At 41.0% G+C, this 26,207-nt stretch overlaps 2 protein-coding genes across 2 annotated transcripts in view; one reads left to right on the top strand and one right to left on the bottom strand.

Annotated features, from left to right (window-relative positions):
* LOC133623949 (uncharacterized) overlaps nucleotides 1-26,207 on the bottom strand; it is a 64,371-nt gene that overhangs the window by 7,581 nt on the left and 30,583 nt on the right. The window contains exons 6-9 of the mRNA XM_072916117.1: nucleotides 25,748-25,904; nucleotides 25,415-25,697; nucleotides 2,814-2,976; nucleotides 721-903 (exon numbers count right to left, since the gene is read on the bottom strand). Coding sequence (XP_072772218.1) covers nucleotides 721-903; nucleotides 2,814-2,976; nucleotides 25,415-25,697; nucleotides 25,748-25,904 — 786 coding nt within the window. The remainder of the gene's footprint in view (nucleotides 1-720; nucleotides 904-2,813; nucleotides 2,977-25,414; nucleotides 25,698-25,747; nucleotides 25,905-26,207) is intronic.
* Nucleotides 3,233-16,353, top strand: LOC133623994 (uncharacterized). Its single transcript, XM_061987564.2, has 2 exons — nucleotides 3,233-3,892; nucleotides 14,593-16,353. The coding sequence occupies exons 1-2, from the start codon at nucleotides 3,778-3,780 to the stop codon at nucleotides 15,960-15,962; spliced, it is 1,485 nt and encodes a 494-aa protein (XP_061843548.2). The 5' UTR covers nucleotides 3,233-3,777; the 3' UTR covers nucleotides 15,963-16,353.

The raw sequence follows: 26,207 nt of genomic DNA, 5'->3' as shown, positions 1-26,207 counted from the left end.
TTTGAACATGTTCGAAATAAACTCAAACTCAAACATGTTTGTTGTCTGTAGGAGTGTTTTCATGCATATTTGTAGGTGCTATCACAATGTAATTCATCATCAGCATTAGCTAATACGCTAGCACGTTCACAAGTGTCTGTTTCAGTGTTACTACTTTACAATAACATTATTTTTGTATTGGTTCAGTTTCAGAAATTCCTCAGTAAATTCACCAAAACGTCAGCACGATGTTTACAAACGCTGTCCTCCATGATGATTTGAACAAATGTTAACCGTTTCTGTTCACTGGCTTCAATCACGCATGAAATTATTTGTTCTACAGCCACAAATGGTTGAACTTGTACTTACCATCTTACACAAGTAACTCTGCTTTGCTGTGGGCTTTCGTAATATCCGCTTCTAGCTAAACTCTGCTGTAACATACACAGCACCGCACACTCGTAATGCTCCAGAAATTCTGACCTGGCTGCACAGCTAATTAGTTTATGTATTTATTTTAACATAATTTTTTAGACCTTTTAAGGATGATTTAAGATTTGTTTTATGAGATTTCGATACAATTTAAGACATTCTAAGGCCTTAAGTTCAAATTATTAGATGTAAGACTTGAAGTCTATGATGAAGCCTACTTGGATGAGAGGCCAAACGTCTTCTAAGACAAAGTGAACAGTCCAGTTGTGATGGACTGAATGCCCTGAGAATAAAATGATATGTGCTTACTTGGACTGTGATGAAGCTGTGAGGACTCAGGTGGTTTGTCTTCATGCTCTTCAGTCTTCACAGAGACAACAGTCAGTGGAAACTTGGTGAGATCAGCCTCCTCCTGCCCTAGAAGACACTCTTCCTCCTGAGTGATCCACACTTCCTCCTCTTCCTCTTTAATGAGGGGGGGCTGCTGGACGTCTGTTGGGTACATATGTAAATAAAGATTAAGCAAGAATCAAAGTAATCTTTGACTGACATTGTTAACACAATGAGACTATTTGGGTTCTTGTGTGTGCTGTGTTTAATGTGTGTGGCTAAACAACCAATAAAACATGGAAAGTACTACTTATTGTTCCAGCCACTAAAATTACTTCAAAAGCGGGACAGTGAGTAAAAACAAACAGGTTTGGAACTTTTAGGAGGGGATTTGAAAAGTTTTTCTAAAGGATGAGCCACATTGATTGAAGCATTCTTAACTTTACACTCACTCGTAGGAAGTGTGTAACCAATATTTTCTGGATACATGTCAGCCTATTACACCTAAACCTTACGTCTAACCTTAACCATAATGACTTAGGCATAACCATAACTTAAATATAAACAAACTAAAACAATACTAACTCCAAAGATACTTATAACCATTCATACTATGTTTTTGCTTGACACAAAATACTTTCTTTTATGGTCATTTTGTTGGCTGGGCCATAAGGAACTCTTCCCAAAACACGTTTTACTATGTGGTGTTTTTATGGAGTATCTCCATTAACAATTCCTCTTTAGAGCACAACTCCCACATTCACTTGGAGACCATCTATGACACGCTGAAGGAAAGTCAGTCACCTTTATGTTCTTTTCATACATCAACTGTTGACTACTTTGTTTATTGAAAGATGATTGACAATAAATGTGTACTTTCACTTATTGATGCATGTCGGTCAGACTCCGGAAGGGAAATTAGCCATCCATCCATCCATCCATTTTCTACCGCTTATTCCCTTCGGGGTCGCGGGGGGCGCTGGAGCCTATCTCAGCTACAATCGGGCGGAAGGCGGGGTACACCCTGGACAAGTCGCCACCTCATCGCAGGGCCAACACAGACAGACAGACAACATTCACACTCACATTCACACACTAGGGCCAATTTAGTGTTGCCAATCAACCTATCCCCAGGTGCATGTCTTTGGAGGTGGGAGGAAGCCGGAGTACCCGGAGGGAACCCACGCAGTCACGGGGAGAACATGCAAACTCCACACAGAAAGATCCCGAGCCTGGGATTGAACCCAAGACTACTCAGGACCTTCGTATTGTGAGGCAGATGCACTAACCCCTCTGCCACCGTGAAGCCCGGAAATTAGCCATTTAACGCTTATTTAAATTGATTACAATGTAAAATATATTTGGTGACTGTGTGAGTTTTGTGTAAACATGTTGATACACATTGTTACACACTGAGAGGAACATAAACCTCTCATAAATACTGTGTGTCTGAAACTGTCTTGTTTTCATGAACAATGTAAAAACAAAGCAGTGCATCATCCTCACATGGCAATTCATTGTCCTTCCATCCATCCATTTTCTACCGCTTATTCCCTTTGGGGTCGCGGGGGCGCTGGAGCCTATCTCAGCTACAATCGGGCGGAAGGCGGGGCACACCCTGGACAAGTCAATTCATTGTCCTAATATAGACAATCTATTTAAGAATAGTGGTATTAATTAAATATGACGTTAGTAAACATGTGAGAGTGAGAAGTACTCAGTGGCCTAGTGGTTAGTGGGACGTTGCATAATTTTCCACGGCACACTAGTGGTTGAAAAACACTGGGTTAAGGAGATCGGTAGGTTGTGAGTTCAAACCCCGACCGAGTTATACCAAAAACTATAAAAATGGGACCCATTACCTCCCTGCTTGGCACTCAGCATCAAGGGTTGGAATTGGGGGTTAAATCACCAAAAATGATTCTCTGGCGCGGCTACCGCTGCTGCTCACTGCTCCCCTCACCTCCCAGGGGGTGATCAAGGGTGATGGGTCAAATGCAGAGAATAATTTCGCCACACCTCGTGTGTGTGTGTGTGACAATCATTGGTACTTTAACTTTAAGTAAACAAACCTGTTCTGTGTAACACAACTTGATGTTCCTTGAAAACAGCGTCCAGTAGTTGATGTTGTCGCTCCTTCTCCTCTTTTATTGGACACAGTTCCTCCTCGTACTCTGCTATCGTTCTTTCGCACATTTTCACACAATCACAACACTTTACACTCACACTTGATCTCTGCTTAGGGATGTGTTTTGATCACTTCCGCGTCTTTTTTGTTAGCAGCTAACAAGCTAAGCTAATTAGCACGGGAATCAGCAACGCGCACTCATAGACTAATGTATCCGGACCCAAACAATTATTAACGATAATTAAAGTTTACTCTTTTAAAAAGCAAATGCGTGTACATACACGTGCTGGTTAAGAAAACAACACTATAATAATAATCACAATAACGTCTTTTCCATCAAACGGCCATTTTACTTTTCCTCGTCTTTGTTGTGTTCACACGCAGTTTTGTCAGATCTCGCGAGAGAAACGAGCAAGCAGCTGCAATACTTCGTCTTCTTGCTGGCAGTTTGCAGCCATGACTTGAAAGCTTCTTACCGGCCTGTAGAATGTAGTGTGGGCCGTAGGACAGAAGGAGGAAACCCCGTTAAGAACTTGTTCTACCCGACTAAGATCTTCTACTAGTCTGCTGGAAATAGAAAGAAAAAGAATACGGAGGGGGAAGCAAGATGGCGTTTGGAGGAGAAGGCCTAAACGTGGGCGTTATAGTTCTGTATGTTTAATCAGTGCATACATGTGCACATATATGTCGTATAATAGAGTAAACATCGTCAATAATTGTTTGTATCCGGATACATTAGTCTGAGCGCCTTTTTGACGCGTCTTAGCACGTTAGCTAGCTTAGCTTGTTAGCTGCTAACAGAGACGCGACACATTCGTACAACTACGCGCGGATTAAGAACACACAATTAGTGATCAACACACATCACTAAGCAGAGATCAAGTGTAAAGTGTTGTGATTGTGTGAAAATGTGCGAAAGAACGATAGCAGAGTACGAGGAGGAACTTTGTCCAACAAAAGAGGAGAACAATCAACTACTGGACGCTGTTTTCAAGAAACATCAAGTTGTGTCACACAGAACAGGTTTGTTTACTTCTTACTCTCACATCTTTACTAACGTCATATTTATTTATCGCCGCCATTCTTAAATATGTTGTATGTAAGTTAAAGTACCAATGTTAGTCACACACACTAGGTCTGCATTTGACCCATCCCCTTGTTCAACCCTTGGGAGGGGAGGGGAGCAGTGAGCAGCAGCGGTGGCCGCGCCCGGGAATCATTTTTGGTGATTTAACCCCCAATTCCAACCCTTGATGCTGAGTGCCAAGCAGGGAGGTAATGGCTCCCATTTTTGAAGTCTTCGGTATGACTCGGGCCGGGGTTGGAACTCACAACTAATGTTCCCTCTAATTGTTCATGTGTGTGAGCAAACACAAAAACTCCCTGAGCATTCAGTGGAGCACATGTGCGCAACATCACACGTGGCAATACCAGAAGCACACCTGTCTCAAACCAATCTTTTATAATAACACTCAAATGAGAGGAGTCCATACTTGCCAACCCTTCCGAAATTCAGCGCCTCTCCCGAAAACCTCCCGGGACAAATTTTCTCCCGAAATTCAGGCGGACCTGGAGGTCACGCCCCCTCCAGCTCCATGCAGACCTGAGTCCGCTTTCCCACAATATAAACAACGTGCCTGCCGAATCACGTTATAACTGTAGAATGATCGAGGGCGAGTTCTTGGTTTCTTATGTGGGTTTATTGTTAGGCAGTTTCATTAACGTCCTCCCAGCACGGCAACAACACACAACAACAGCAGTCATTTCGTCTACCGTAAAGCAGTTCGTCTGCCGTAAACAGCAATGTTGTGACACTCTTAAACAGGACAATACTGCCATCTAGTGCATTTGATGAAAGCACTTTTGTGCATGCCACACAGCAATGCATCATCAGAGAGGGTGTTCAGCTTGGTTAGAAAAATAGTGACAGAGAATAGAACAAGGATGGACAATTCAACCCTTAACTCAACAATGAGTAGATGAGTGTTATGTGTGTGTATATGTGTAAATAAATGAACACTGAAATTCAAGTATTTATTTTATTTATATATATATATATATATATATATATATACATATATATAATAAAATAAATATATATTTATAGCTAGAATTCACTGAAAGTCAAGTATTTCTTATATATATATATATATATATATATATATCTATAGCTATATATGTGTGTATATATATATATATATATATATATATATATATATATATATATATACCGATTGTAGCTGAGATAGGCTCCAGCGCCCCCCGCGACCCCAAAGGGAATAAGCGGTAGAAAATGGATGGATGGATGGATATATATTTATTTATAGCTAGAATTCACTGAAAGTCAAGTATTTCTTATATATATATATATATATATATATATATATATATATATATATATATATATATATGAAATACTTGACTTGGTGAATTCTAGCTGTAAATATACTCCTCCCCTCTTAACCACGCTCCCGCCCCTGCCCCCACCTCCCGAAATCGGAGGTCTCAAGGTTGGCAAGTATGGCATACTTGCCAACCTTGAGACCTCCGATTTCGGGAGGTGGGGGTTGGGGGCGTGGTCGGGGGCGGGGCGTGGTTAAGAGGGGAGGAGTATATTGACAGCTAGAATTCACCAAGTCAAGTATTTCATACATATTATATATATATATATATCTACATCCTGACAATATGCAAACAAAACTGTGTTTAGATAATTGATACTTCAAACTTGCATAAATAAATATTAAGGAATATAACATAACTTGGCTTCTGAGAGTTTCAAAATGTAATGAATAAAATGTTAAAGTTGTTGATAAACAAGCAATTATTTTAATAATTAAATATGGTCATTTTAAATAAATTATTATGATCATTTAAAATCAATTATTTCAAATATGTTTATTTTAATGTATAATTCTATGGCTGGATGTAATAAGGAGTCACGAAAAAATACAAATAAAAATACGATTAATTTTGATGTTTTTAGCAAAATATAGTAAAAAAAATGTAATTAATAAATATATTTATTTTTAGGTAAAATAAACATAATAATACAATTTATCTCTAGTCTGGATGATTTAGTTCTTGTCACCCTGTTGTCCTCACTCAGGTCCGCATGGAGCTGGAGGGGGCGTGGCTTCCAGCTCTGGCTGAAAATCGGGAGATTTTCGGGAGAATATTTGTCCCGGGAGGTTTTCGGGAGAGGTGCTGAATTTCGGGAGTCTCCCGGAAAATTCGGGAGGGTTGGCAAGTATGGAGGAGTCATTGTCATGAGATTAGTTTCTAATATTAGTGATTTGGCCCGCTTGTAATGAAAATAAAAGAAATCTTTTTTTCATAAGCTATGGATTAGTGTTGTACAATATGTCTGGGTGGGGGTGCTGCTTTGGAAATCCTTTGTACCCCTTTCAGGGATCACATTTAGTTGCCCTTAAACATCCTCATGTTGCACAATGAAATGTAAGCATAGAATGAAGTGTGCATTCCTGTAAATTTCTAGTAACAGCATTCCATGATTAATATCAATAAATTAACATTAATAATAAATGACAGTAGAATAAGCACACATATGACTGAGGAGTCATAGTGTAAGTTTGTGTGGTGTTTGAGTTGTCCGACTTTTTGTGTGGCCATAAACGCACCAGTGGCTTAGTGGTATGTGTGTTGGTGACAGATGACAAGTTGCTTTTGGCCTGGTTTGCACGGCAGAAAATGACTAGTTTTTCGAGAGAGAAGTTTTTTGCTCATGTTTTTGGTGTGGTTATGGCCGAATATAAACAGTTTTGCTCAATAAAGTGATCGATATAATTCCTGTCCTCGAAGCATCTCGATAGACGTTACAATAATTGAACGGTGTTGACGAACATCGTTAGGGCCGCTTGTTGTCACTGTCACTCAGTTACATTGCAAAATTATACGGAATAAATGTGTTTATTTTGTTTAGAATTCAGATGGGATTTGATTTGGTGCGCGGCATATATTTGCTGTGCGCAGAGGACGCTTGAGCAGTGCGCAATTGCGCAGGCGCGCACCTTAGAGGGAACGTTGCTCACAACCTACCGATCTCAGGGTGGACACTCTAACCACTAGGCCACTGAGTAGGTTACTAGGCCATTGAGTAGGTGTCCTCCCCTCCAATGGACTCACCACGCTTAGGAAGGGTTATATGGTTGCTTTGTGAGCTGGGTGGCGACCGAAGGCAGGGCCCTTGGCGGTCCAACCCTCGGCTATAAAAGGTAGGTCTTGGATGTAGAACGTTACCTCGCTGGGCAGGGAGGAGTCTGAGCTGGTGCACGAGGTGGAGAAGTTCCAACTGGTTTAGTCGGACTCACTTCAATGCACAGCAAGGGCTCTGGAACCAGTCTTGTCGAGGGGCTGGACTCTCTTCCACTCTGGCGTTGCAAGCAGTGAGAAGCGACAGTGGCAATTCTTGTTGTCTGGCGGCTCAGAGTCTGCATTTTGGAGTTTAACCCCGTAGAGCATGGGTGTCAAACTCTGGCCCGCGGGCCAAATTTGGCCCGCCGTGTAATTTCACTTGGCCCTTGAGGGGATATCAAATTAACACTGGAGCTGGCCCGCCGATTATATACAGCGGCGGTGCCGCGGTAACGCCTCATTCACGCTAATTCTCATACTTACCAACCCTCCCGGAAGACTCCCAATTTCACTGCCCCTCCCAATAATAGTCACATCCGCTTTTCATCCAGTCCAACAAGTGCTGACCCAGTCACATAACATGTGCGGGTTCTGCACACACACACACACAAGTGAATGAAAAGCATACTTAATCGACATGCGATACAGGTTACACTGAGGGTGCCAATATAAACAACTTTTACACTGTTAGAAATATACGCCACACTGTGAACCCACACCAAACAAGAATGATAAACACATTTCGGGAGAACATCCGCACCGTAACACAACATAAACGCAACAGAACAAATACCCAGAACCCTTTGCAGCACTAACTCTTCCGAGACGCTACAAGGTGTGTGCGTGTGTGTGTGTATGTGTGTGTGTGTGGTGGGGGGGGTTGGTGGTAGCGGGGGTGTATTTTGTAGCGTCCCGGAAGAGTTAGTGCTACAAAGGGTTCTGGGTATTTGTTCTGGTGTGTTTATGTTGTGTTACGGTGCGGATGTTCTCCCAAAATGTGTTTGTCATTCTTGTTTGGTTTGGGTTCACACAGTGTGGCGTATATTTCTAACAGTGTAAAAGTTGTTTATACGGGCACCCTCAGTGTAACCTGTATCGCTGTTGTTTGTGCATACAGACGCCTGCATATATTGTGTGATCGGGCCGGCACGTTGTTAGAATGGATGAAAAGCAGACGTGACGACAGCTTGTAGTCGACGTTAAAGGCAGTGCCTTTAAGGCACGCCCTCAAGACTGTGGTCCGGGCGGACTACGAGATATAATGACTGATGAACACCTTCGTTCGATAATGAAGGTTGCCTCAGCTCAAAGCCTGAGCCCCGACATTAATGAACTAGCATCCAAGAAAAGATGGCAGGTATCTGGCTTGGGCACATCAGATTAGATCAGTGTGTTGCAAACTGAGCAGTTTAAAGTCCTAAATGGTTGGTTTATTCATTGTTATATTATTTTCAAATTTATTAGCCTGTGGAAAAAGTTAATGTTGATATTTACCTCAGAAGGTTGCAAATAGAAAATAGGCATTACATTTTTATTTAAAATGTATTTGATATGCCATTGATATTTTTTAATTATTATTATTATTATTTGAAACTCGATTTTGCATGTCACTATAAAGTTATATAAGCCTTGCTTGTTCAATATTCAATGCAAAACTTGTTTGGGTCCCTATTAAAAGGTTAATTTGTTCAACCTTGGTCCGCGGCTTTGTTCAGTTTTACATTTTGGCCCACTCTGTATTTGAGTTTGACACCCCTGCCGTAGAGGGTTAAGTTAAGAGTGCCAACCCTTTTTGGAGTCCCTAAATGAAGTACTGGAGATTGCTTTCTCGGGTGATCCCCTGTTTCCACTGGGTGACTTCAACGCTCACATTGGCAACGAAACTTGGAGAGGCTTGATTGGGGAAAAACGTCCGCCCAGATCTGAACCCGTGATTGTCCATAACAAACACCATGTTCAAACATAAGGGTGTCCATATGTGCTCTCGGCACCAGGACACCCAAGGGCGCAGTTGGATGATCGATTTTGTAATAATAATAATAATAATGCTGAATTACATTTGTAACGCACTTTACATTTGTTAAAATCTCAAAGTGCTACAAAGAAAATAATAGGTAAAAAATAAAAATAGAAAGTAAGAATGTCCATCCATTTTCTACTGCTTGTCCCTTTTTTAAAGTCGCAGGGGGTGCTGGAGCCTATCTCAGCTGCATTCGGGCAGAAGGCAATATAAAATAGAAAATTTTAATATAAATAAAAACATGAAAAACACTAGATAAAGCATAGAAACATAGATACAAATGAAAGCACCGGATAAAACAGATAGGCAAGCAGTGCATTTAAAAACAAGAAGGCAGAGAAATTAAGATAAAAGCTATGCTAAATAGGTGGGTTTTGAGTCCTTTCTTAACCTCTAAAAGCCCAAGCTGTTTGTTTACATGCTTTTTTTTATTCCTCTTTGCCATTTGGGTTTATTGGACCCTAATTAGAATAAAAACTAAGACTCATCTTTCGATATGATGTACTTAGTCCATAAGTACACAAACGTGTACTTCATGTTTAGTGACATGCTAATTCTTATTTTTACACTTTTCCCCCCAAAATTCCATTGTATGTTATACTCTTCTGACACCACCAGATGGCAGTATAAGTGGCCATAAGACCCCAATTCAGAAATGTACACAGTTTTGGAAATAAGAGGTAAAAGGTGCTGTCCACGCATGTGGCCACTAAGCCGACTGCGGTGCTCTAAGATGGTCGGGGAGAGCGTTCTAGAGTTCGGGTGCGGTCGAGCAGAAAGCCCGGCGGCTTTGTAGGTTTGTCCTAATGGGTTTGAGGAGGTTGGTGTTTGAGGAGCGGAGGTTGCGGGTAGGAGGTTGAGGGGAAACTAGGTCCTTGAAGTAGGAGTGGGCGTTGCTATATATGCATTGATGTGTTAGCAGGTTCATCTTGAATTGGGTCTGGGATGCAATAGGGAGCCAGTGGAGTGGTTTGATGATAGGTGTGATATGATCACGCTTGCGCACTCTCATCAGGATCATCTCTGCGCGGTTTTGTGGTTGTTTAACCAGATTTGCGGCCTCACGTTTTGGACATTCAAGTGAGGAGAGGGGCGGCGCTTTCTAGCAATCACCACCTGGTGGTGAGCTAGCTCCAATGGTTGGGCGAGGATGCTGGTCAGACCTGGCAGGCCCAAACAACTTGTGAGGGTTTGCTGAGTCTAAAGAGAGTTTCAATTCCCACCTCCTGGAAGAACTTTGAACATGCCACGAGGGAGGCGTGAGACATTGAGTCTGAGCGGACCATGTTCTGTACCGCTATTGTCGATAGGAGCTGTGGCCGCCAGGTGGTTAGTGCCTGTCGTGGCAGTAATTCCAGAACTCGCTAGTTTAAGGGATGCCGTCAAGCTGAATGAGTCTTATCGGGTCCTTTTGGCTCTTTGGACCCCGGAGGCAACGGGCAGGTAGCGACAGGCCAAACGGTGTGTGGTTTCTGCCATGATTAGAACACGCAACACGCATTTGATTCCAGAAGTAGGATCACACATTTGTTGTCAGAAGTTGGGAGTGTGTTGCCATGGAAACGGAAGTCAATGCACTGAAGAAATCAGTCAAGGCATTGATTAAAATGATCAAAATACAGTAAATATTGAACATATTACATATTGTTATGAAGGTGTCTGTTACTACATTATATATATACTTGCAGTGTGTATATTGTACATATTACATATTGTTATGAAGGTGTCTGTTACTACATTATATATATACTTGCAGTGTGTATATTGTACATATTACATATTGTTATGAAGGTGTCTGTTACTACATTATATATATACTTGCAGTGTGTATATTGTACATATTACATATTGTTATGAAGGTGTCTATTACTACATTATATATATACTTGCAGTGTGTATATTGTACATATTACATATTGTTATGAAGGTGTCTATTACTACATTGTATATATACTTGGAGTGTGTATATTGTACATATTACATATTGTTATGAAAGTGTCTGTTACTACATTATATATATACTTGCAGTGTGTATATTGTACCGTATTTTCCGCACTATTAGCCGCACCTAAAAACCACAAATTTACTCAAAAGCTGACAGTGCGGCTTATAACCCGGTGCGCTTTATATATGGATTAATATTAAGATTCATTTTCATAAAGTTTCGGTCTCGCAACTACGGTAAACAGCCGCCATCTTTTTTCCCCGTAGAAGAGGAAGTGCTTCTTCTTCTACGCAAGCAACCGCCAAGGTAAGCACCCGCCCCCATAGAACAGGAAGCGCTTCTTCTTCTACTGTAAGCAACCACCCGCCCCGGTAGAAGAAGAAGAAGCGCGCGGATATTACGTTTCATTTCCTTTGTGTGTTTACATCTGTAAAGACCACAAAATGGCTCCTACTAAGCGACAGGTTTCCGGTTCATGAAAAGACGCAATCTCTCCATCCGCACACGGACTACTATTTCACAGCAACTGCCTAAAGACTTTCAAGAAAAGCTGGCTACTTTCCGTGCATATTGTAAAAACAAGATAGCTGAAAAAAAGATCCGGCCAGAGAACATTATCAACATGGACGAGGTTCCACTGACTTTTGATATTCCTGTGAACCGCACTGTGGATACAACGGGAGCACGTACGGTGAATATTCGCACCACAGGGAATGAGAAGTCATCCTTCACTGTGGTTCTAGCTTGCCATGCTAATGGCCAGAAACTTCCACCCATGGTGATATTCAAAAGGAAGACCTTGCCAAAAGAGACCTTTCCAGCCGGCGTCATCATAAAAGCTAACTCGAAGGGATGGATGGATGAAGAAAAGATGAGCGAGTGGTTAAGGTAAGTTTACGCGAAGAGGCCGGGTGGCTTTTTTCACGCAGCTCCGTCCATGTTGATATACGACTCCATGCGCGCCCACATCACGCTGGTTTTTAATATATTATTAAAGTTTGACTGACCTATCCGACTGTTTTTTTGACATTCCTTTAGCGCAGTTAGATGCGGCTTATAACACGGGGCGGCTTATAGGTGGACAAAGTTTTGAAATATGCCGTTCATTGAAGGCGCGGATTTTAACCCAGGGCGGCTTATGGTGCGGAAAATACGGTACATATCACATATTGTTATGAAGGTGTCTGTTACTACATTATATATATACTAGCAGTGTGTATATTGTGCACAGGGGCGCCGCTAGGGATTTTGGGCCCCATAAAAAGAATCTTTACAGGGCCCCCAACACAGTGTCATTATTTTTTCTGTATTATAATTTCATCATCATTAGGGGCCTCTCTGGGCCCCCCTCCATCATGGGCCCCTAGAATCCGTCTCCTTTACCCCCCCTTTTCGGCGCCCCTGATTGTGCATATTACATATTGCTATGAAGGTGTCTGTTACTACATTATATACTGTATATACTTGCAGTGTGTATATTGTACATATTACATATTGTTATGAAGGTGTCTGTTACTACATTATATATATACTTGCAGTGTGTATAATGTACATATTACATATTGTTATGAAAGTGTCTGTTACTACATTATATATATACTTGCAGTGTGTATATTGTACATATTACATATTGTTATGAAGGTGTCTGTTACTACATTATATATATATACTTGCAGTGTGTATATTGTACATATTACATATTGTTATGAAGGTGTCTGTTACTACATTATATATATACTTGCAGTGTGTATATTGTACATATTACATATTGTTATGAAAGTGTCTGTTACTACATTTTATATATATATATATATATATACTTGCAGTGTGTATATTGTACATATTACATATTGTTATGAAGGTGTCTGTTACTACATTATATACAGTACATACTTGCAGTGTGTATAATGTACATATTACATATTGTTATGAAGGTGTATGTTACTACATTATATATATACTTGCAGTGTGTATATTGTACATATTACATATTGTTATGAAGGTGTCTATTACTACATTATATATATACTTGCAGTGTATATATTGTACATATTACATATTGTTATGAAGGTATCTGTTACTACATTATATATATAGTTGCAGTGTGTATATTGTACATATTACATATTGTTATGAAGGTGTCTGTTACTACATTATATACAGTACATACTTGCAGTGTGTATAATGTACATATTACATATTGTTATGAAGGTGTCTGTTACTACATTATATATATACTTGCAGTGTGTATATTGTACATATTACATATTGTTATGAAGGTATCTGTTACTACATTATATATATACTTGCAGTGTGTATATTGTACATATTACATATTGTTATGGAGGTGTCTGTTACTACATTATGTATATACTTGCAGTGTGTATATTGTACATATTACATATTGTTATTAATGTGTCTGTTACTACATTATATATACACTTGCAGTGTGTATATTGTACATATTACATATTGTTATGAAGGTGTCTGTTACTACATTATAAATATACTTGCAGTGTGTATATTGTACATATTACATATTGTTATGAAGGTGTCTGTTACTACATTATATATATACTTGCAGTGTGTATAATGTACATATTACATATTGTTATGAAAGTGTCTGTTACTACATTATATATATACTTGCAGTGTGTATATTGTACATATTACATATTGTTATGAAGGTGTCTGTTACTACATTATATATATATACTTGCAGTGTGTATATTGTACATATTACATATTGTTATGAAGGTGTCTGTTACTACATTATATATATACTTGCAGTGTGTATATTGTACATATTACATATTGTTATGAAAGTGTCTGTTACTACATTATATATACACTTGCAGTGTGTATATTGTACATATTACATATTGTTATGAAGGTGTCTGTTACATTATATACAGTACAGGCCAAAAGTTTGGACACACCTTCTCATTCAATGAGTTTTCTTTATTTTCATGACTATTTACGTTGTAGATTGTCACTGAAGGCATCAAAACTATGAATGTGGAGTTATGTACTTGATGAAAAAAGGTGAAACAACTGAAAACATGTTTTATATTCCAGTTTCTTCAAAATAGCCACCCCTTGCTCTGATTACTGTTTTTCACATTCTTGGCATTCTCTCGACGAGCTTCAAGAGGTAGTCACCTGAAAGGGTTTTCACTTCACTTGAAAAACACTATTAATCGATTGTTACACTATTTTAAGTAGGCTCTTAATGATTGTTGTTTTAATTGTATATTGTATATCTACATCTTGCCCAGGGACTATGATTGGAAACTAGCTTTGTAGCTAAAACTTGCGCATTTACAGCAATGTTGATGAATGTGCCTTGTGCCTGTTCAAATAAACTAATACAAAATAATCTGGTTCACTGTCACAAACTCAAGAATGTGCGTGGTCCATTAATAATTTTGTTTTAGAGTATTATATTTTTTATAAGAGAAGCCATAATTGAAATCAAAATTGTATTAATTTTCCTGCCTAAAAAATGGACAATGCTACAGTGGTAAAATCGATATATTTTTCCATATCAAAAATCTTGTGAACATACTGAATGCCTCATGTGTTTGTCGTCTTGTCCTGCAGACGTCTATGAACAGCACCTTCTCCCTGAGCAACAGGAGTGGCGCTCAAGGATGGAGCAAGAGGAGCCACAGATCCCGCACTATAAAAAGGAACAGGAGGACCCACATACCTCCCATTTCAAAGAGGAAGAGGAGGAACACAGCATCAGTCAGGAGGGAGAGCACCCTGAATGGTTGGAGGAGTTGCCATTGACTGTCATTGTGAAGAGTGAAGATGATGAGGTCATTGAGGAGAGTGAGGAGAGGAGAGAGGCGGAGCCTCCAAGCAGCAGCTCAACTCAACACATGACAACAGAAGCTGATGGAGACCACTGTGGAGGATCACAAGCAGACAAGCTCTTAGCTCCACTATCAGATAGTGAGGACACAACGTCACACTCTCCTGACACTGATGATGAAGACTCTAAAGATGATAAGACATGTCACACTGACAACACACACTTCGCATGCTCTCACTGCGACAAAACCTTTAAATACCATTGTCGTCTGAAAGTACACATGAGAAAACACACTGGAGAAAAACCTTTTTGTTGTTCACTCTGCGGTAAAGATTATACTCAGAGACAACATTTGAAAACGCACATGAGAACACACACCGGTGAAAAACCGTTTTCGTGCTCATTCTGCGGCAAAGGTTTCAAACAAAGTCACAATTTGAAAATACACACGAGAATACACACTGGAGAAAAACCCTTTTCATGTTCGGTCTGTTGCAAAGATTTTGTACAAAGACAGGATTTGAAAGTACACATGAGAACACACACTGGAGACAAACCATTCATGTGTTCATTTTGCAGTAAAAGATTCTCTGTCAAGGCCAATTTGATCATGCACACAAAAATACACACTGGCGAAAAACCTTTCATCTGTCCAGTCTGTGGTAAAGGTATTACACAAAGTCGCAATTTAAAAAGACACATGAGAACACACACTGGAGATAAATGTTTTTCATGTTCAGTCTGTGGTAAAGGTTTCATACAAAGTGGTGAGTTGAAAGTACACATGAGAATACACACCGGAGAAAAACCTTTTATCTGTACAATCTGTGGTAAAGATTTTGTAACCAGTCAACAATTGAAAGAACACACGAGAACACACAGTGGAGAAAAAACATATTCATGTTCAATCTGCGACAAAAGTTTTTGTCACCCTAGAAGCCTTGTGGTACACATGAGAATACACACTGGTGAAAAAACATATACGTGCACAATATGCAACAAAACCTTTGGTCGCCAGAGAAACTTCGTAGTACACATGAGAACACACACAGGTGAGAAAGTGTTGAGTTGCAGTGTGTGTGGTGAAAGATTCTCTTATAAGTACCAGTGTAAGAAACACAAGTGTGCTGGTGAGAACAGCAGCAGCAAATGAAGATGCAGGATTTGAAATAAACTGTCAAAACTTTAACTTTCTAACATATAACATGTGTGACATCATTGTTGTGTGTGCAACACAATCTCTGTAAAATGATTCTACCTTGTATAGATTCAATATTTTAGATAGTTTTTCTTCTGGAAGCATATTATTATTTACTTAATACATCATTTAAGCAGTTGTGTTTTATACAAGATCATTTATTTAAAAAATGTGTAAATTAGTGACTCATTTGTTGGGCGTTGATAACCAATTATATTATATTATTACGCTCTTTGGAATATGAATATTGTTTTGTGATTGTTTCATATGTATGTCTAAGACTGTTATGCATTCAGCAATGTATGCTTCAACAAACATTGGGTACAATAAATATAATTGGTATTTGTCAGTGTGTATCTTGTCCTATTTTGATATTGCAGTCTTTTTTAACTTTGTTTTTTATGTGATTTATACGTAGTTTGTAGTTTAGTTTATCATCTATGACAGGCCTGGGCAATTATTTTGACTTGGGGGGGCCAAATTTAGAGGAAAAAAAATTGTCTGGGGGCCGGTATATCTAATTTTAGGAACACTAATACAAAACCTCACAATAATCTCTGATTGAATGCTAAAAACTTTGACAGACAGCCTTAAAAAAAGGGAATGCAATTTTACATTTTCATACTGAATGAGACGCCCAGAATGTACATGAAAATAAAAATTTTTTGGGATTTACAATATTAACTATGAAGGATAAAACACTGAATATTGACAACATATGAACGTCACAACCCCTCTCTATCCACATATTTTACTATCAAGCGAAACACACACAAAAATGCAACAAACACAGCAAAATAGGAACGCGAAGGGTAAAAAAACAAAACAAAAACGTACAATCTGATATATCTGATAATCACTAAGCTTTAGAACTTTGTTGTAAAAATCTATTTCTGCGTCTGCCTGACAACCACATTTCAGGCTGACACTCTGGAAACACTGTGGAAACGCTCCCCACCCACACTGCTTGGTGCCTCGTCTGAGCTGCTGTGACTTAGATGACCATAGTAACTATTAGATTACCATAGTAACTAATTAGATTACCATAATAACTAGTATATCATGCAAAAGCGCAGATTCCAACCATTGAAATACTTTCTATAGTTGAAGACATGCGGTCATTAGAAAACGTCACTGCACATCATAATGGCAGCTACACTTTCCAGCTTAAAGATCTAAAAAAATTATCTGGGAATGTCTGGTGGGCCAGATTGAAAAGCTTAACGGGCCGCATGTGGCCCCCGGGCCTTTATTTGCCCAGGTCTGATCTATGATAATGCCATGCATCCATCCATCTTCTTCCGCTTATCCGAGGTCGGGTCGCGGGGGCGGCAGCCTAAGCAGGGAAGCCCAGACTTTCCTCTCCCCGGCCACTTCGTCCCGAGGCGTTCCCAGGCCAGCCGGGAGACATAGTCTTCCCAACGTGTCCTGGGTCTTCCCCGTGGCCTCCTACTGGTTGGACGTGCCCTAAACACCTCCCGAGGGAGGCGTTCGGGTGGCATCCTGACCAGATGCCCGAACCACCTCATCTGGCTCCTCTCGATGTGGAGGAGCAGTGACTTTACTTTGAGCTCCCCCCGGATGGCAGAGCTTCTCACCCTATCTCTAAGGGAGAGCCCCGCCACCCGGCGGAGGAAACTCATTTCGGCCGCCTGTACCCATGATCTTGTCCTTTCGGTCATAACCCAAAGCTCATGACCATAGGTGAGGATGGGAACGTAGATCGACCGGCAAATTGAGAGCTTTGCCTTCCGGCTCAGCTCCTTCTTCACCACAACGGATCGATACAGCGTCCGCATTACTGAAGATGCCGCACCGATCCGCCTGTCGATCTCACGATCCACTTTTCCCTCACTCGTGAACAAGACTCCTAGGTACTTGAACTCCTCCACTTGGGGCAGGGTCTTCTCCCCAACCCGCAGATAGCACTCCACCCTTTTCTGGGCGAGAACCATGGACTCGGACTTGGAGGTGCTGATTCTCATCCCAGTCGCTTCACACTCGGCTGCGAACCGATCCAGTGAGAGCTGAAGATCCTGGCCAGAAGAAGCCATCAGAACCACATCATCTGCCAAAAGCAGAGACCTAATCCTGCAGCCACCAAACCGGATCCCCTCAACGCCTTGACTGTGCCTAGAAATTCTGTCCATAAAAGTTATGAACAGAATGGGTGACAAAAGGGCAGCCTTGGCGGAGTCCAACCCTCACTGGAAACGTGTCCGACGTACTGCCGGCAATGCGGACCAAGCTCTGACACTGATCATACAGGGAGCGGACAGTCACAATCAGACAGTCCGATACCCCATACTCTCTGAGCACTCCCCACAGGACCTCCCGAGGGACACGGTTAAATGCCTTCTCCAAGTCCACAAAGCACATGTAGACTGGTTGGGCAAACTCCCATGCACCCTCAAGGACCCTGCCGAGAGTATAGAGCTGGTCCACAGTTCCACGACCAGGACGAAAACCACACTGTTCCTCCTGAATCCGAGGTTCGACTATCCGGCGTAGCCTCCTCTACTCTTTATGATTCAATATTACCCATCATAATCAATCAAAATGTATGTGTCTAGTCCTTAATTACTTAGTGCCTCAAAGGGCTTCACAAACTACAACATCCGGGCATGAAAAAAGTCAACCCAATGGGACAATGAGAAACCTAGGGAGGGACCACAGATGTGGGGAGGGGTGAGGTGGGAGGTGGTGACCAGGTGCAATGGATGTAGACAAGTCAGGAGCGCAGAGACGTCACCAACTCATGTATAGAGGAGTGGTCCACTTCGGGTCCGGACTTGGAACAGCTAACGCTCCTCCGTGGAAACTGATCTGTGGCCACTTGATAACTTCTCCACACAGGAGGGGCGGCGGAGCAGAAAAGAGAAGCGGCAGGTCAACTAATCTAAAAAGGGGTCTATTTATAGCCTGGAGTATCTAAATGAGTTTTAAGATGGGACTTAAATGCTTTTACTGAAGTAACATTTCTCACTTACCAGTAGGGCATTCCAGAGTACTGGAGCCCGACTTTTTTTGGGCACTGGGAATCCCTGATAAGCCGGAGTTTTTAACGTGCAGATTTCTGGCCGGGACATATGGTACAATGCAATCAGCAAGATAAGATGGAGCTGGGCCGTTTAGTATTTTATTTGTAAGTAGTAAAACCTTAAAGTCGCATCTTAAGTGCACAGGAAGCCAGTGCAGGTGAGCCAGTATAGGCGTAATGTGGTCAAACTTTATTGTCTTTTGTCAAAAGTCTGGCAGCCGCATTTTGTACCAACTGTAATCTTTTAAAGGAGCCATACAGTATGTAAGAATTTAATGTCAAGTCATTAAATAGCCCTGATATGTGAAAAGACATTAATAAATAATGTTATTTTCGAATACCTCTATAACTGATAACGGTAGTTCAGCCGGGATATGCTAGTTTCAGAATTTGACTTACAGCCCCGAAATCTTGTTATTATTTTCATTTCGATGCCCAGCCCTCCACCGTTTGACCATTTAGAAAGTCTGTGAGTGTTCCATTTACGCGCCGCCCTCTTCGTCTGGCTACTGCCACTGGTAAAGTTACTAAACATTTCAGATCTTAGTAAATATAAAAGGTGTCTTTACGATTCTCAACTTATTCATGACAAAGCCAGGAACAAAACAAGGATTTGTATCGGGGATTCCTTTGAAAGATGGAGACGATTTAAGGGGGGGAAGATTTTTTCATCTGACGCCAAACTTGCTCATTTCTAGTGATGGGTCCGGCAACACCGATACATCGGCGCATGCGTCGAGTTCATAGCGCAAAACCCTGTGTCGGTGCGCGTACCGCTTTTAGAAAGTCACGTGACCGATCATGAGCTGTTTTGGTCACGTGACCGATACGCGAACTGTGTCGCACTGACGCCTCCTCTGTGCCCTGTGAGCGGGTCTTTTCTACAGCCGGAGAAATAATAACTAAGAAGAGAAATCGTCTAAAATGTAATACGTCGGAAAAACTTTTTTTTTTTTTTTTTTTAATAAAAATGTGTAAAAAATAAAATTAAAAAAATACCCAGTCCACAATCATCCACAACACGTTCTCTTAGATTTCCATGTTATGATACATGTTCACATTATTTATTGACTGTATCTAAAAAGATACAAATATATTTTTATTTAAATGAAGATATGAAATAATCCTAAATGAAATACAATGACTTGGTTTATATTATTGTATATACTAGGGCAGGGGTCACCAACGCGGTGCCCGCGGTCACCAACGCGGTGCCCGCGGTCACCAGGTAGCCCGTAAGGACCAGATCAGTCGCCCGCTGGCCTGTTCTAAAAATAGCTCAAAGAGCAGCACTTACCAGTGAGCTGCCTCTATTTTTTTAATTGTATTTGTTTACTAGCAAGCTGGTCTCGCTTTGCTCGACATTTTTAATTCCAAAAGAGACAAAACTCAAATAAAATTTGAAAATCCAAGAAAATATTTTAAAGACTTGGTCTTCACTTGGAATAAGCGGTAGAAAATGGATGGATGGATGGGTCTTCACTTGTTTAAATAAATTCATTTATTTTTTACTTTGCTTCTTATTACTTTTAGAAATACAATTTTAGAGAAAAAATACAACCTTAAAAATGATTTTAGGATTTTTAAACAAATATACCTTTTTACCTTTTAAATTTCTTCCTCTTCTTTCCTGACAATTTAAATCAATGTTCAAGTAAATTTATTTATTTTTTATTGTAAAGAATAATAAATATTTTAGCTTCTGTTTTTTCGACGAAGAATATTTGTGAAATATTTCTTCAAACTTACTATGATTAAAATTCAAAAAGATTATTCTGGCAAATCTAGAAAATCTGTAGAATCAAATTTAAATCTTATTTCAAAGTATTTTGAATTTCTTTTAAAAATTTTGTTCTGGAAAATCTAGAAGAAATACTGATTTGTCTTTGTTAGAAATATAGCTTGGTCCAATTTGTTAAATATTCTAACAAAGTGCAGATTGGATTTTAACCAATTTAAAACATGTCATCAAAATTCTAAAATGTATCTTAATCAGGAAAAAATACTAATGATGTTCCATAAATTCTTTTTTTAATTTTTTCAAAAAGATTCAAATAAGCTAGTTTTTCTCTTCTTTTTGTCGGTTGAATTTTGAATTATAAAGAGTCGAAATTGAAGATAAACTATGTTTCAAAATTTTATTTTAAATTTTTTCTTGTTTTCTCCTCTTTTAAACCGTTCAATTAAGTGTTTTTTTCATCATTTATTCTCTACAAAAAACCTTCCGTAAAAGGAAAAAAAAATGTACGACAGAATGACAGACAGAAATACCCATTTTTTATATATATATATACATTTATTTATTTAGCTATTCTTGTTTAAATCACACTTACGTGTAACTTACAAATGACAATATATTTATTTATTTAAGTGTGTATCAAACTGGTAGCCCTTCGCATTAATCAGTACCCAAGAAGTAGTTTTTGGTTTCAAAAAGGTTGGTGACCCCTGTACTAGAGCATAAAATCAGTGTCAGTTGAGTCGGTCCATAGGTTGCCTGTAGGGATTTTTAATGTCCAGCAGATGTCAGTATTTAGTGACACAGTATCAACACAGTATCAATACAGTTTTGCAATGTGTCGAAACGCTTCATGACGCCTCATCAACCCATCACTACTCATTTCCTTCTTGCTAGGCAAGTAAGACATTTACATTTTCTTATTACTTGTAATAAATGGAAATGGACATTTCATATGTAAACTATATTGTCCAATATAGTCTATGACCTTGTCTAACAAAGCTAGTATGTTCGTGCAAAGAATGCTTAGCCCAGTCAATGACACATCGACATACAGGCTAACGGGGGGAAATATATGCCCGTTAGCCTGTATGTCGATGTGTCATCCAACTGACAGGGCAAAATATCCATCCATCCTGAAGCCTATCTCAACTGCATTCAGGCGGAAGGCGAGGTACACCCTGGACAAGACTCCACCTCATCGCAGGGCCAACACAGATAGACAGACAACATTCACACACTAGGGACCATTTAGTGTTGCCAATCAACCTATCCCCAGGTGCATGTCTTTTGTGGTGGGAGGAAGCCGGAGTACCCGGAGGGAACCCACGCAGTCAGGAGAACATGCAAACTCCACACAGAAATTGTATTGTGTATTGTGAGGCAAACAAACTAACCCCTGTTCCATGGTGCGACAAATAAACCCTACATGGGTAGTGCCAGTGCTTATTTTGTTCTCAATATGCTGATACACTGAGGAAATGGGTTCCAACATTAGCACAGCTGTCATCATGGCAATTTGAAACGTATGGAGACAGCCAAATCACATGATCAAATAATACATGCTCTACTTATTTTCACCAGTATAACCATTGTTAGCATTGGTTGTAGTTAGTTTTAGTCTTTGTTTTCTGATAGTACTGACAATAACCATATGGTTGCTATTTGGTGTGATATTGTATGCAGGCATAACGTATTTCTTCCTGAAAATAGCCTAATTCTGTGTAAAATGTGTTTGTTAGAGATTTGTTATTGACAAAACGCTTGTCTATTAATCTATTATGGTCCAAGCACCTCAACCCCTACTAAGAGACAGTGGAAGTTTGAACTTCCTTGGAGTAGCCCAGTCCATCGAGTTGGATTCGGTTGCGTACCTGGCGACCTCAGTCAGGGAGAAGGTGAGGGGACTACAGAATTTAGACTATGATTGCAGTACCATTTCTGGCCAGATTCATACATATGCTCCTTTAAATAGAAGTTCAAAAAGAAAAAGAAAAAAATCTTACAAAAATGTAGTAACATCATCTTGCCACAAGATGTCAGTAAGAGGCAGGACACCGAAACACACATTGTACATCCCAGCCCTCAATAAAGTGGTGCACACACAAAAGACACAACACAAACAACATAATAAAGAAGAGTTACAAAAGAGGACTCGAACGAGCCTAGGACTGGAACTGCAGCATCCAGGAGAAGAATATAGGCCGGATGTTACTCTCTCTTCCTCTCTGCCAAGAAAACTTCTCCTTAAAGGCCTACTGAAATGCGATTTTCTTAGGATTTAGTAGAGAACATCGACGATAAAGTTTGCAACTTTTGGTCGCTGATAAAAAAGCCTTGCCTGTACCGGAAGTAGCAGACGAGTAGCGTGACATCACAGGTTGTGGAGCTCCTCACATCCGCACATTGTTTACAATCATGGCCACCAGCAGCGAGAGCGATTCGGACCGAGAAAGTGACGATTTCCCCTTTAATTTGAGCGAAGATGAAAGATTCGTGGATGAGGAAAGTGAGAGTGAAGGACTAGAGGACAGTGGGAGCGATTCAGATAGGGAAGATGCTGTGAGAGGCGGGTGGGACCTGATATTCAGCTGGGAATGACTAAAACAGTAAATAAACACAAGACATATATATACTTTATTAGCCACAACACAACCAGGCTTATATTTAATATGCCACAAATTAATCCCGCATAACAAACACCTCCTCCCTCACGTCCATATAACCCGCCAATACAACTCAAACACCTGCACAACACACTCAATCCCACAGCCCAAAGTACCGTTCACCTCCCCAAAGTTCATACAGCACATATATTTCCCCAAAGTCACGTACGTGACATGCGCATAGTGGCACGCACGTACGGGCAGGCGATCAAATGTTTGGAAGCCGCAGCTGCATGCGTACTCACGGTACCGCGTCTGCGCATCCAACTCAAAGTCCTCTTACCAGGAGGACTCTTACCTCCTGGTCTCTGTTGTCCCAGTTCTCCACAGGCCAATGGTAAAGCTTGACTGTCATCTTCCGGGAATGTAAACAATGAAACACCGGCTGTGTTATCCGGCACAACAGTCAAGGGGTGCATTCTACGGCGGGGGTGCGTTATCTGCCACAACACCTGCCGCAATACACCGCTTCCCACCTACAGCTTTCTTCTTTGCTGTCTCCATTGTTCACTGAACAAATTGCAAAATATTCACCAACACAGATGTCCAGAATACTGTGGAATTTTGCGATGAAAACGGACGACTTAATAGCTGGCCACCATGCTGTCCCAAAATGTCCTCTACAATCCATGACGTCAGGCGCAGGCGTCATCATACCGAGACGTTTTCAGCAGGATATTTCGCGCAAAATTTAAAATTGCACTTTAGTAAGCTAACCCGGCCGTATTGGCATGTGTTGCAATGTTAAGATTTCATCATTGATATATAAACTATCAGACTGCGTGGTCGGTAGTAGTGGGTTTCAGTAGGCATTTAAGCACCATTTACATGAAGACACTTCCACTGTGTTGTGCTAATCTTGGGACCGGCACGTCTGGACAAAGCCCAGTTGTTTGTACCAATGCTGAAAAAATATGTGTTGTGACCTCTGACCCGTCGTCACTAATTCTATAGATGGTGGCTCCTATCAGACGTTGCCTGTGTGCTTTTCGATGGAATAACTCCCTCCAGAGTTCTGGGACCTGGGTTATATTTGAATCAGGCCCAATCTAATAGAACATGTACATGCTATAATTTACAGACACTACAATGGAATGTACATAAAAATAAAATAAAATGTAAAAATAAAAAATGTCTGCAATATTAAATAGAACAAAATACATACTCAACAAATATTAACTACATTTATTGTACCCAACTTTTGTTGAAGCATACATTGATTATTGCATAAAGGTTTGGGGACATACATATAAAACAATCACAAAACAATAATCATAGTAATAAAGTAATTAATTAATAGAATGTATTATCAAGACCCAACAAATGTTTCATTAAGTCACACATGTTAAAAGTAAATGATCTTGTATAAAACACAGCTGCTCTTTAACTTCAAAGACACACCTCCAGGATGCACTAGGACACGTCTTCAGTGATGTTGTATCCTGAGGTCTTTAAGTGTTTCGGATCTCGCTACATCAAACACCCTCGCCCAGGAGACCCAGCCAGGGTGATCAACCCAAGGATCTGGCCTTTTCAGCCAACTCTGCAGCTTCACTTGTGGATTGAATGACCCTCTTTTTGGTCGCCCTTGTAACGGCCAAACACCTTACAGAGAGAGCGACCTGCGAAACCTCTACAGCCAACTTCCATGGGTTCATAAAATGTCCTCCAGACCCTGCCCCTACACTACTCTACCATGAAAAAACAAGGCAGCTGGACTAGATGGGAGAGTGTAAAAGACAGATCTCTAACCTGGCAGGACATCTGGAGCATGGAAGGCCACCGGATCAAGTTCCTGCGGTGTTCTACATATGATGTCCTGCCCACCCCATCAAACCTCCATACTTGGGGAATGGTAGAGAGCCCCAGCTGCACACTCTGCGGGAAGATAGCTAACCTGGAGCATGTCCTCTCCTCTTGTCACTCAAGTTTAGCAGATGGCAAGTTCCGGTGGCGTCATGACCAGATCCTTGCTCAGCTGGCAGAGGGTGTTGAGGAGGCCAGGAAGAAGACAAGGCACCTCTATAATGGGCCTCGCTTCATCCACTTCCTCAGGGCAAGTGAAAGCGCAGCAGCAGGAGGGAGGAACAAAGGAGTCCTGGCCACGGCAAACGACTGGGAGATGCGGGCCGACCTGAAGAAGCAGCTCAAATTCCCAGAGGAGATAGCCCACACTACCCTGAGACCTGATATTGTTCTGTGGTCTAGAGGAACCAAACAGGTGGTGCTTATCGAGCTGACAGTACCTTGGGAAGAGAGGATGGAGGAGGCGTACGAACGCAAGCTCAAGAAGTACCAAACCCTCATCCTCGAGAGCCAGCAAAATGGATGGAAGGCCTGGAACCTACCGGTGGAGGTGGGCTGTAGAGGCTTTGCGGGGCGGTCGCTCTGGAGAGCCCTCGGACTGCTAAGGATCGAGGGGCTGGCTAGGAAGCGGCTGGTAGCCAACACCACTAAAAGGGCAGAGGAAGCATCACGCTGGATTTGGATACAAAGAAAGGTGCAGTGGCAGAGCCGACCTAGTGAAGGACTAGGGACATAGAGTTGGGTGGCATTCGGCAGGGGTAGATCCAGGACGCTGGATCTGCCGTCGAGCCCCTCCGAAGCGTCATGGGCTTAATTCGAGGAAACGTTGATGACGGGGGGTGCCCATTTGAGAACCTGCTGATGCCAACCAACTCATGTCCAGTTTAGGTATGCGGTCAAGCTTAGTCTTGGCTCAGGGAGGAGGACGTCCCTGCCATGCAGAGTCCCGC

Source organism: Nerophis lumbriciformis, linkage group LG26 (assembly GCF_033978685.3).
Source record: "Nerophis lumbriciformis linkage group LG26, RoL_Nlum_v2.1, whole genome shotgun sequence".
Lineage (NCBI taxonomy): Eukaryota > Metazoa > Chordata > Actinopteri > Syngnathiformes > Syngnathidae > Nerophis > Nerophis lumbriciformis.
Note: the sequence above shows the minus strand (reverse complement) of the source record. Positions and strands in the feature narration are given on the sequence as shown.